This window comes from Copadichromis virginalis, linkage group LG7 (genome assembly GCF_057382275.1).
Source record: "Copadichromis virginalis isolate Kocher_CV1m ecotype Utaka linkage group LG7, C_Virginalis_male_GT1.1, whole genome shotgun sequence".
Lineage (NCBI taxonomy): Eukaryota > Metazoa > Chordata > Actinopteri > Cichliformes > Cichlidae > Copadichromis > Copadichromis virginalis.
Window position 1 is genome coordinate 65,019,050 of NC_140624.1, and position 12,252 is coordinate 65,031,301.

General features: G+C 40.9%; 1 protein-coding gene across 2 annotated transcripts in view; it reads right to left on the minus strand.

Annotated features, from left to right (window-relative positions):
* Positions 1 to 518: 518 nt before the first annotated feature.
* far1 (fatty acyl CoA reductase 1) overlaps positions 519 to 12,252 on the minus strand; it is a 29,359-nt gene continuing 17,625 nt past the window's right edge. The window contains exons 7-13 of one of the 2 annotated variants that reach the window (XM_085464761.1): positions 12,145 to 12,189; positions 11,720 to 11,847; positions 11,562 to 11,629; positions 9,559 to 9,730; positions 6,475 to 6,604; positions 5,129 to 5,256; positions 519 to 4,371 (exon numbers count right to left, since the gene is read on the minus strand). In XM_085464761.1, the coding sequence (XP_085320887.1) occupies positions 4,212 to 4,371; positions 5,129 to 5,256; positions 6,475 to 6,604; positions 9,559 to 9,730; positions 11,562 to 11,629; positions 11,720 to 11,847; positions 12,145 to 12,189 (831 nt within the window). In that variant the 3' untranslated portion in view covers positions 519 to 4,211. Of the gene's footprint in view, positions 4,372 to 5,128; positions 5,257 to 6,474; positions 6,605 to 8,873; positions 9,046 to 9,558; positions 9,731 to 11,561; positions 11,630 to 11,719; positions 11,848 to 12,144; positions 12,190 to 12,252 lie in introns of both variants that reach the window. The other variant, XM_085464760.1, reaches the window with a different exon arrangement.

Consider the following 12,252-nt stretch of genomic DNA (forward strand, 5'->3'; position numbering starts at 1 on the left):
CTGCAGTCTTGTTGGAATGCAGACTCCAGCATCCACAACCTCTCTTCTGGAGGTGCTTTTTACTTACATTAATCATGTTACCCGCTCCTGTCCGGGCTCACACAGTGTGACTGAGCTTTCAGAACTGTGGCAAGACTGCACACTTTTAAGTCTAAAACCAAAGTAAAGGTTAACACAGTGCAGCGTCAATGATTGGCTTCTGAGCTTTATTAGAAATGCAGCCCTTCCAGTCGTGGTTTCTAGAAAATGAAAACAGCCATCAAAAATGATGACAGGCCAATCCTCTCATCCCTGAAGTATAATCCTGATCATATTGAATCTTAATGGAGCCGTCTAATAGCTTCCACTTTAATCTGGCTTCCAGATACAGCGCGTGAGGTGGAGTGCTGATCTGTAATGCACTACAGGAAACAGGAAAACAGGTCAGCTGGACAGATTGAGACTAATGCTTCAGTCATGTGATTTACAGCTGTGTGCCAGAATGACTCAACTACAAAAGAAAAACATAACTTCTGAACTAGGAGAAGATTAAACATTGTTTATTCCTTCTTTTTGGTTTACAAACAAAAGGCACCCATTGATATATTTTGAGGAGTGTCACATTAAAATGAATGACAAGAATCCCTTTCCCAACTTCTGAGAGTAGAGTGGGGCCGATATTCATCACTGCACTCAAAGTAGGAGCGATTAAACAGGCCTCCCCTCAAGAACCTCACATTTTAAAAATCAAACACTGAAACTAAATCATTTTAAATGCATTCACAACCACTGATGAAAGCTTTATTCTGCACCTTAAACGTGCCCTGCGATCAACTGATCATTTAAAAAGGCCAAATAAAACTACCGCTCCTCCTTTGATGCAGGGGATAAATACTCAGGACATCGAGTCTTTTTAAAACCCCTGAAAACACATTTTAATCTTTTTGTCCCTTCCCTCTATGAAAAGTAGGGTTCTGCTTGATTGCATTTTTTTTTCTGCCAGGTTACGAGAGCTAAAGTTGTTTCACGTAAGAGATTTTGATCTCGAGTCTGTTGGAAATAGATTGCTAGGAAAATGAAACCACAGTAGAAATGGCAATAATTGCAGTTCCTTGAATGGCCACTTGAGGCCGGCTCAACGCAATATCCAAACTTGGCATCTTATGAAGAAAATACTTTTTAAAACTGCAATCATGTTTAAAGATATGCACTTAAGTGGCCGTTCTTTTGTGTTCAGTTTTCTGCCAAGTTTTTAAGCTAGCCAAACATTAGCATAACATTTGACCTTTGGCACTTTACCAAGTTATCTAGCCATTAGTAGCAGTAGCATCACTTTTCCCGCTCAACCTTTTATCCAAATATGGTCACATCCTGTTTCAAAGAAGTCAGTGGATGTTGGCACTGTGGGTACATCTTTTATCTACAGTCTATGGATACCTCTCAAGTCCCAAAATGTAATTTAGCTTAAAGGAAACTGGCATCACCTACTCTATCAAAACGTACAAACGTCTGTTATGCATTGTGTTACATTATTTCTTTGCCAAATTTCTGCTGCAATCAGGTTTGGCCCTGCAGAAACTACTCTGGTGGCTGGATTTCGTTTTGGACAGAGGCACACCAAACATTTTTCCGTAAGCTGCTTGTATGACATTAAATTCCTCTAACATGTACCAAAAAATAAAAAAAAATAAAAAATAAAATTCTTGCAAGCAAGCTTATATCACAAAAATGTAAATGTGCCAAAGAAAAACTGGTTGTTGCAAAATAATGCTATAACGCAATGCAATTCCTAAACTGTTCAAAGCTGTGATTTCAGAGGTTTACAATCATTTCAATGCTTGTGTGCAATGCCCCGTTTTAACAATCCACTGGTAGGATTCAGTAGTTCCTGACATCAGAAGTGAGAAAACCCTGAATTAGACATGGCGGCGCTTTATTTCCCCTCCCTCCCCCCACCACACTACACAAGAACAGTCATAATCACACCAGAGACTTCACACCCTCGCAAGGAAACAGAGTTAAGCAAGAATTCGTCACATGGTCCCTCAGCTTTTCCCATATTAAAATCACAGGCAATTACAGAATTTTTCAGAGCTCAGTCAGGGAGAATCTGGCTGAGCAATGAAGTCAGGCTGTTGAATGTCTACTACATTCCGTGATGGAAAAAGTTAAAATGTGCATGTATATACAAAGTGATATGACGAGCAACTTGTAACAGCCAAATTCAGTATTTAATCTACTGCATTTACATTTTTTTAACAGGTTAAATTCTTTTTTTTCTTTTTTTAAAATATACAGCAGCTGAAGTTGGTTCAGTTAGCTCTTTATCAGTAAACTAGTCACAATGTTATCAGCATAAAAATACATCTGTTGTGTTATATGTCGTCTACCTAAATAGAGTTATACAGAAAATAACTAGAAAACAGATTTGATTGCTTTCTTTTCACATTATCTTGACAAAAGTTCAGGCACAATTCAGGTTTGAGTCTTGGACTTTCATACGATCTATGCAAAATGACTCATGCTGTGAGATTTGGGAGAAGGGGAGAAAAAATAAATAAATCACACTCCTCAGTGACTCTGGCACGACAAACATGTAGGTGCTTGAAATCTCTATGGCCTAAGATGCAAGCAAACAGCACGCAGTCACACCCTGCTTCATTAAAGCTCGGGGAAAAGACAAACATAACATAGTGCGCAGATTAGCTCAGTTCCAACAATTTAAGACTTAACATGGCAACGAATGGTCCAAGAGGTTATAAACAGCAGCAATAGAATACAGTATGTCCCGCGAAGTTACTCTAACACATGCACACACAAGCACTTGCAAAGAAAAACGACTTAAACCCTTCACAATGTTGGCGAGCTACAATTAGTGCTACCTGAAAAGTAGTGTACTAAAAGAACAGTGTGGAACTCAAGATTTGTACCGGTACAAGAGCGTTTAATTTCAAAGCATTCGAGAAGAAAGAAATAACCATCTCACCCCCACCGTTTCACAGAGGTACGAGCATGTTAGCCAAGATGCATTTTGGCAAAAGTGTAGCTTAATAACTTTCAGACGTGATTTAAAACAAAAAAGGAAACTGAAGAAGAAGCTGGATATCTGCTGATGCAAGAACCGTTGGTTTGTAGGCACTGGGTAAAGCCACTACAGTACAATCTACATTGTGCTTTGCTGTAATTAGGGAGTCTGCCACCGTAGTCCACTGGAGGAACATGCAGAGGTGCATCATTGCTGACAGTTTCTTTCTCACAAGCAGCGAGAGGGGCTAAAGGCCATTCTTTTTGTGGGACATAAAAATCAGCATAAGCAAGCCCCTCCCGTGTTTATACTTCAGTTTCCACAAGCCATCGCTGCAAATGTCACATGTTAGCTAAAATGGCTTCGCTCTTGGTGTTAGGTCATGACAGAGTTAAACAGTGATCCCTAGGTCAGCCGGTCCCTGAATAAGCCTCTTAAAATGTCAAATCAACCAACTGTTTAAGCATCTAGCCAACGCTGCTGTCAGGTGAAAAAAAAAAAAACAAAAAAAACAAAACAAAAACACAAAACAAAACAACCCTGATTCTTACAGACTGCTTTTAAAAAAAAACGTTCCATAGCATAAAAATGACACAAACCACAGACAATCCGGAAGAAAAACAGCAAAACCAGTTATCTTTTCAGATGACAGATATACAACTTACACTTGCAACTTAAAACATCTGACGCGACTGAAGCCTGGACTGATTCAAAACCAGCTGGGGATTTTTGCAGCAGCATCATCCAATGCATAGCTTCGTTTTGCAGGAAGACAGCCAGGCGAGCACAAAGATGCGAGATGAGCAGGTTTAGAGAAGGTTGCTCTTGAGCAAAGCTGGCGCCGAGGAGGAGGACCGGACATGCTGGGAATAAACAGAACGAGGCTTGTTCCAACTAGTCCAAGTGCTATGAATCGGAGCTGTATGGTGCAATAAATCCATGCACTGAGTTTCTATGAAATGCCAGAGATCCAGATAGCCAACAGACCCCTGTGAACTCCAGGCTTGTCAGGTAGTTCCATCTGTATTTGAGTTGTTAAATGGTTTGGTGGTGTCAATGAAAAAGAGACCAGAGACTGATGTTTTTATTGTTTTTTTTTTCTTTTCCAAGCACTTTGAACACAAGCACCTTTCACCATCCACAGCCAGTCTTTTCTTAATTTCTTTTGTCGCTCCGCCTCGCAACCCGCCACCACGTCCCTCGGTCACTATCTCATGGTCGAAGAAGCTCGGAAGTAGGACAGGAATTTGAAGCAGAGGCTCACCACAAAGTACCAGATGTTTCTGGCCATCTGGGATCGGGCAATGAATATGCGCCAAATAAACACCACCAGGATGGTGTTGAAGGTGTAACGAATGTTCCTCAGCCTGGAAATAAAACAGATTGTGAGACATGCGATACACCACCTTAGACTGTTTCATATTGATAATGTGTCATTTCCAATGAATGCTCTCTAATAATAACCTAATTAATAAGACTCACAGGCGTTAAGACATGCTTGTAAACTGTGTATAAGCGACCAACCAAACAGTAATACCATATACATCACACTGTCCTGCAATGGTCGAGTGCAGAATGTACCAAAGTCCTGTACACTGTACACGAACTAGGACACTGGTGCATATACCCTGTGTACTCTTGTATCAGTATAATAAGAGTGAGTTGGATGTGCCAAAGTAATACTAGACAAATATTGTGTAGCCAAGTTATAACTAGTTGGCCATCTACCCCAGTGTGGGTCTTGCATAAACACCCCCTCCCCAAAGAGGAAAAAACAAAAAAAACAAAAAACAAACCACCCTGCATTTTTACTTTAATCAGCCAATACAGTATTTGGATTTGTGAGCAACAATTCTGCATCTTTTGTGCAAATATTAAAAAATTAAATATTAAAAAAAATATTTAAAATATTTAAAAAAAAATTTTTAAATATTGTCAATAAAAAGTTTTCAAACCCATTAACGAAAAGTTGCATACAGCACATTTAACTGGCGATGCAGAAAAGCATATTTTGTGTGGTGAACTTTAAAGAGCCTGCCAGAGCCCATCACTTTGAATGCTACTACTTCCTGTGTCTCTGTGTTGGAGGAAAGGATGACAGATTTAATTTCATAGACTTCTTACTTGTTGAGGTGTTTGCGTGCAGCAGGCAGCCCCGACAGCTCTTCGTTGAGGACATATTTTTTGGTGCCCATACAGTAATTTTCCATGTACTCTGCCCAGTGCAGCTGACGCACGTCAAAGTTAAATATCTGCAGCAAGAGAAACAAGAAACACCCTCAGTATGCCTCAGCAGCAACATTTGTTTATGAGAGATGTACTCATGACAAACCTTTATCGATTCTGAATTAACAAACATTTAAATCAACTCTCAACAGGGGACGCTTTCATGGTAAGAAGGCTGCATTGTGGATCTGACAGTGTTCCAGCTTACTGTGGCAGTTCCCCCCCGTGGTGCCTTCTAGGAAATAATACAAGCGAGGCACTGTGTGGTCAACTGTTGGGGGACGTGGGAACAGAGTCTCTGCTTCAGTAAGGAAATTCAAGCCCTTGAATCCTCCGTCTAAGGAGCCTGTATCCTCGTTAGGCGAGACAAATGCACTAAAAAAATAAATAAATAAAAAATAAATTCTGTGAAATTAAAAGTTTAACTTTGCTAATATAATGTAAAGCAGAGGTGTCAAACATAAGGCCCGGGGGCCAGAATCAAACCACTGGACAGCTTGGAACAAGCCCAGTATTTTTAAGTTAACTGTATTTTCATAACCGTTACAGCTTCTCCTACATAAAAACATCTCGGATGGCCATTCATGCTACACCTAAATAACGGAGTAACCCATCCACTATAGAAATTTCTGTTCTTTGCAACAGAACTGCCGTAGAAAAAGTAGTGAATTCATTTAATAATTTTCATAATTAGTCTGGGCAGTGAGCTACCAGAACTTTCTGTGAACTTGCACATTTATTTATTACTTTAAGCTCAAAGAGGCATCCCAGGAGATTTCCTTCTTTGCTACAGCAACATTAGAAAAACTGTTGAATTTGCCCTTCTTTCTTAAATTACTAAGACATCAGGGATTAAATGTGTAGCTAAAGTTCTGAGATGAAAGTATGCTGTATGTGGCCAGTGTAACATGAATTTGACGCCCCGGATTGAAAGCATCTGATTATTTTCTCGAAAAGACTCCACAAGACGTCAGTGTCGTAATGTTGAGTCCAGATTCCTCCAGACAGTTGCAACGCAGAACAATGATCCCGTTCACAACAAACTGACGTCAGCAGTGAATGAATCACGCTCTGCCTTACCAGCCGACTACTAGACATTATCACTCTGGCACTCCACTCTGCCACAGCGTGTAAACGACTGCAGCGTGGGCGGGGCAGGCACGGGTAACTGAGGCACGGAGTGTGAATGAAGCAGTGTGCGGAGCGATGATTAAACATTGTTTAATCATCGCGACCCTCCCTACCTTTTTATCCTCAGGGCTCATCTGGGCCAACAGCATGGCCATGTTGTCAGTGTTCCACACCCAGGAGTGACTGGTGAAATACTCCAGTACCATCATGGCTTTGTGGAGGCGAGTGATCGTCTTCATCATCCTATGGCAAACGGCATGTAGCGGAGGGGCAGTGTAAGGAAAAGACAGCAGTGTTGTGGATAAATAGTGTTTGCAGAGTAGGACCAGAAGGAAGATGAGGAAGAGGACAGGACAGATAAAAAGTGGTGGGATAAAGAGGCAGGATGAGAAGGAAAGGAGAAGAGTATGCCAAAGTGTTTGGGAGCAGGGGCAGAGGTTAGACAGTCTAGAGAAATATTAGGCTATAAAAGACAGGTACCAGAGAGAGCAATGTATATATATGTATGCATATAAATTAACCGTTTGCAGTCAAATTTGTTATTCCTGTATATCTCAGATCGATTTGACCTCTCCGATTACGCTATGGGCATGACTTCACTGATTTGCACATTTGATTAAGCTGATCTTGATTTAAAAAAGTGATCATTTGAGCTGTACAGTGCTATGAGATTGCATACGGTAGCCATCAGCCACAGCGTTAACGCAAATGACAGAAGAAGTGAACACTCAGTGTTACAAACCACATTCTCAAACTAGTGCCAGAAACCAAAGGTACATCTCAGCTGATGTTTGCCCATGACCAGATTGGTTAGAAAACTCAAATGAAGCAATCTGAAACTATTAGGTAGGTGGAGTTAATGCTGTGGCTGATTTATTGATCTAAACTTTGAACTTTTATTGTTCCCATCCTGTCAAAATCTTAAAAAGTGCCAAGAAAAAGTTTTAAGCTTTGTGGAAAACAGATTTGTCAGCTACTCCACATCATTTTCTTTTGCCAGCACTTTTTAAAACTTTCTTACTCCTGGAGAGAACAAAGGAAGCATGTTGTAGTTTTTCCAGACAATTTAAATTCAATCGTGTAATAATTTTATTAAACCCCAGATTAGGACATTTGGAGGTCATACTTTTTTCACAGTTTTTGGTAAGGTTATAGCTTGCCTGAAAGATAGGAGTATTTTCCAAGCTTTTTCATAGCACTGCAAGTCAAGGTGGCAATTTCTCCCCTGCGGCAAAGTGAGTCACACAAATCAGCAAACAAATCAACTGGATTTAATCTGTTTATAGGCCAGGAGGACAGACAGTTCACTCAAATGAACCCATGACCCAGTCTAGGTCAATATTTTACCCAAAATAATTAAAAGCTCAACACAAAAATGAACTAAATCAGCTTAGGTTCCTCAGAAAATAAACTTACAGTGGAGGTGATATTGTCCTCCTGGTAACACAGATGAATCCAGTTAGGATACTTAATTTTTGTGTTAGTTCAGATGGAGATAATCAAATTTTTAGTAGGAATGATTCAAGGTGATGTTGTGATCAGTGTGCAAAGAAGCAGCCAATATTGTTAGCAGGATAAAAGGGATCCGAGTCTTCAAATGCCACCTTTTTTGTCATCCAGTAAATTGTAAATGTTAACCACTTTTGGATCAAATTACTTCAGACGTTTCAATTTGTCATGAACAGAAATGGCAGGCTGCAACGCGAGGCCTGTAATGCTGTCCTTTTAAACTGCTACACTAATGAAGGCAGATTGATATGACTCAGATTCCTTCTGCGAACACAAATGATTCAAAGATGTGACAAACATGCATGGTTGATCAGCATACAGAAGCAGGGATAATCATTTCTTGTAGCTGGTGACAAAGCCAGTTAGGTTCAATACAAATTACCCATTCAGCCATCCATGAGTATTTCAGACAGTTAAGCACAGCAAGTTTTGTCCAATTCATTTTTCATTTATTTTTATTATTTATTTATTTATTTAGAATCAGCACTGCTGATTTTAAAACTATAAAGGTGTCACTTTTGCCGTCTGAAATATTTGTGGCTTTAGAATTTAGACTAAGAATGAATTACCAATCAGTTTGCATGCAGTAGTGTTGTTTTCAGTGAGACACAAGATGTCCAACTGAGCACAACTTTCTCGATTGGTCAAGAAGTCTCGTGGTGCCTCAGCATTTTCCATGATTGGGTGAAGACCGGCGGATAATGGATGTCATGTTCACAGCATGGCTTGTTCACGAAAGAAAAAAAAAAAAAAAAAAAAAAAAAAGGCACGTGGCATCTTCTTTGAATTGAAAACACATGCTCGGATACTGCCTACATTAACAGCTGACGTCAAGAAAAGACACTGCAAACATTGTTCCTTCTGCCCTTGTTTCCACCTTCCCAGGGAAAAAAAAAAAAAAAAAAAAAGACACATTCAGGGAGGAGTGGAGTGTGGGGAAATTGGGAGAGGCAGGGGGCAGACTGGCAGACAGGAGAGGGTTGAGGGGCAGTTGCAACCTTACCGGGGCTTCCGGCCCATCAGCGTGAGATAGCCATCATAGAGCAGGGCTGGCAGCGTGTGGCTGACAGTGGTCCAGTACTGATTAGTAAAGGGGTTGGAGCGTAGATTGACATTGGGCCTTCTGAAAGCCTGCTCTAAGGGATTGGTCTTGAAGGACATGTTTATACAGTACTCTGTAGGAGAGAGAATCACATATGACGGAACAGGAAGGACACAGAGGACGAGAAGAAAAGGAATGCACGTTCATTTTCTCCTCCTTTTGATACAAGGAAAGACGCAGGCCCACTGTAATCGTCTAATTAGCAGCACAACAGAACACTGGATCTAGTCTTTGGAAACAAAACAAGACAGTTTGAGTCCACTTCAGTCCATTTATGAGCTGGACTGAAGTGAACTTGGTGCCGAGGTTTTGGAAATCTAACTGAAAATACAAACATTAGAAAGACGCAAAGAGTGCAGAATCCAGCATGTTCAGGAGAACAGCTGGGTTATACATTCTTCACCTGCAAAACTGCACACAAGCATCTTTAACACAGCAGCACTGCAGCTATGACGTTAGGCTACTTCGATAAAGGAAGGGTGACAGTGTAAGCCGGCGGAAATGCGAGTGTGTGTGTGTTTGGGGTAGGGGGTTCTGTTAGAACAGCAGCGGCACGGCACATCCGAAACGGCAATGACGAGGTTACCTGGGTTCTCGTCCAATCAGCCTGAGGTACAGATCATAGAGGAAGGCCGGAGCTTTGTGGCTCACGGCGATCCAGTACTGATTGATTAGGTGATTGGATGTGAGATTAACATTGGGCCGACGGAAGGCCTGCTCAAGGGGGTTCCTCTTGAATGTGGATATTACATGGTACTCTAAGAAACAGAAGGTTGTTCAACACAAGTCATCAATGAGCAGCTTTAAGATTGCCGTTACATTGTTTTGCCTTTATGACTGGCTAGAAGGTTGAGCCATGTGGGAAAACTATACTATATGTTCTGCAGATATACAAAGCCACAAGGTTTGTACCGGAACTAGAAAAAGTTAGATTTCCTAGTTTTCAACTGCCTTAGCTGTTAGGAAACTAGCTAGACAAAAGGGTGCTAATACAATAACAAATAATGTAAGGTGAATAACATCAGGCATCTAAAAATGGCAGCATTACAGGGGATGAGGTGTGTCATAACAGCAACTGATGCAACCAAATGTGCACCTCCACCACCTGTGTGGCGATCAGCCTGCAACTGCTGCGATTGGCCTGTTCAGTCCTGTTGACTCCTCCTCTACATTTGAGCTACTCGTTACCGCTGTTGAATGGCTCAGTGTGAGAATAATCACACTTCACCTCAATATGAGAACTCAGCAACCTGTCCAAACTATCAAAATGGATGTGAATGCATGCTCCATGTGGAGAAAAAATTTGTAATTTCTTTTATTAGTCCTCAGGAACTGTTCTCCAGGGTTCTTTAAGGGCATTTAAAGCTCTTCTTTGAATTTTGGGTGCCCTTTGTTCCATTCTCTGTCGAGATGATCCTACACTTTTCCATCCAGGTTTACTGTGTGTTCAGGATCATCGTCATGCTGAAAAATGAAACTGTTGCCAAGCAGATGGTACTGCATAGTGGATCAGTCTACAGAGGCACGTTTGTGTTCACAGTTCCAATTTTGACAAGATATCCAACAACACTGGGTGAAATGTAGCCACAAACCATGAGAGAGCCTCCACCCTGCTCTATAGATGGGTGTAGACACTCACTGTGAACCTTTGACCAGCTCTGTACATACTAATGATTTGAACAATAATTTCACATTTGGATGAATCGCTCCATCAGACCTGTTGCCGCTGGTTTTTGCTCTAGTTTTTGTGCAGTGTCCCTGTCTCACTTCTTTTATAAGTGAAAAAAGCAGCTAACAAAAAAAACTTTAAAGGACCTTTAGAAAGCCTGGAGAACTGTTACTCACGGCCACCAATAATAATACTAAAGAAATCTGGCAACTTGGAAGCAAACTAATTAAATGAGGGGTGGCTCAAGACTTTTGCACAGCACTGTATGCAGCAGGAGTTGTCAAGATCTGCAAACTGAGAAATTGTGTAATATCATTTAAACCCTGAGGCGAGCCTCTACATGATCTGGATAAAGTCATTTCGTTCTCAGTTCCTATTTGAAACTGTGTCATGCTGTTATCTGTCACCTTTTTAATGCACAGTGCAACTTTAAACAAAGGGGAGTGACTCTCAAGCTCGTTCTGTCACGGTCGCTGCCACCCTAATTTTATATATGCAAGCCCTGCACCTGGCTCAGTAATTTAACTGCCAGCACACCAGAATTCAAGTTTTAGGACATAGCGGTTTTACATTTAAAAGCTTAAAACACTGCACTTAGAGCAGGAGCTACAGTTTAAACCATGAAATTTAAATGCAAAGCATTAAGAGAATTCAGCACAAATACAGGACATGATGAGATTATGAACAGTTTTCCAAAATGTGCAACTTCTATACTGGGGAAAGATGCGCTTGGGATACTTTACTGCCCTAAATCAATATCCATAAGGGACAGGTAAACAAAAGCTTCTGCTTTGGGTGTGGCAGGTCGGGAATCAAGTTACAGTGAGGGTATATCATTAGACGCCACGTTAAAGCGCATAAGCTTCCACTGTCAGGGGCTTCCCCCTCATAGGCTGCGTTTAGGCAAGAAATTGTCTTACCGACTTCTCCCCAGCGAAACGGGTTAATCCCACCAGTTGTACAATTGTACACGGGTATGCTTTTAGGCCTGCCGTAAAAAGGGAAAGATGTCAGAGGAACTAAGATGAATTAAAAAACAAATATTGACTAAAGTTGTGTTAATGTGTGGGTCTCTCACCTGTTAAGCACCTGTGATCCTGAGTACCAGCCTGCAGCCAGCGTAGTGTTGATGACCACATCTACAGGAACCAGGTCAGCCACAGCATTATTAGATGCTCTCATTGTTCGGAGGATCCCTTTACCAGCCTAAGAGGGGGTGGCGTAGAGGAAGTATTAATGCAACCGATTTGTGGAAAACACACCACAATCACAAATCACACCACAGACTTTATAACAATTAATAAACCACAACTAGCTCTTCAAAGCAAACATACGGCACAGTTGTTTATGTAACCAATCATCATGAATAACAGTAAATTACCACCAGAATCTTAAATACTTCAATACCACTCAAAGCTCTCTGATTGTGCTGTAAATACGAGCAATCATAAAACAGTTTAGGCTTCTAGACCCCACCTACAGTTATTTTTCCTGTGTACTTACTGCAATGAAAATCCCACTGGGTCCATTGAAGTTATCAATCCAGCCCTGAAAGATAGAATATTAATGTTGAAACAATGCGCTTACTCACCAAAGCTGAATGACAAAGTT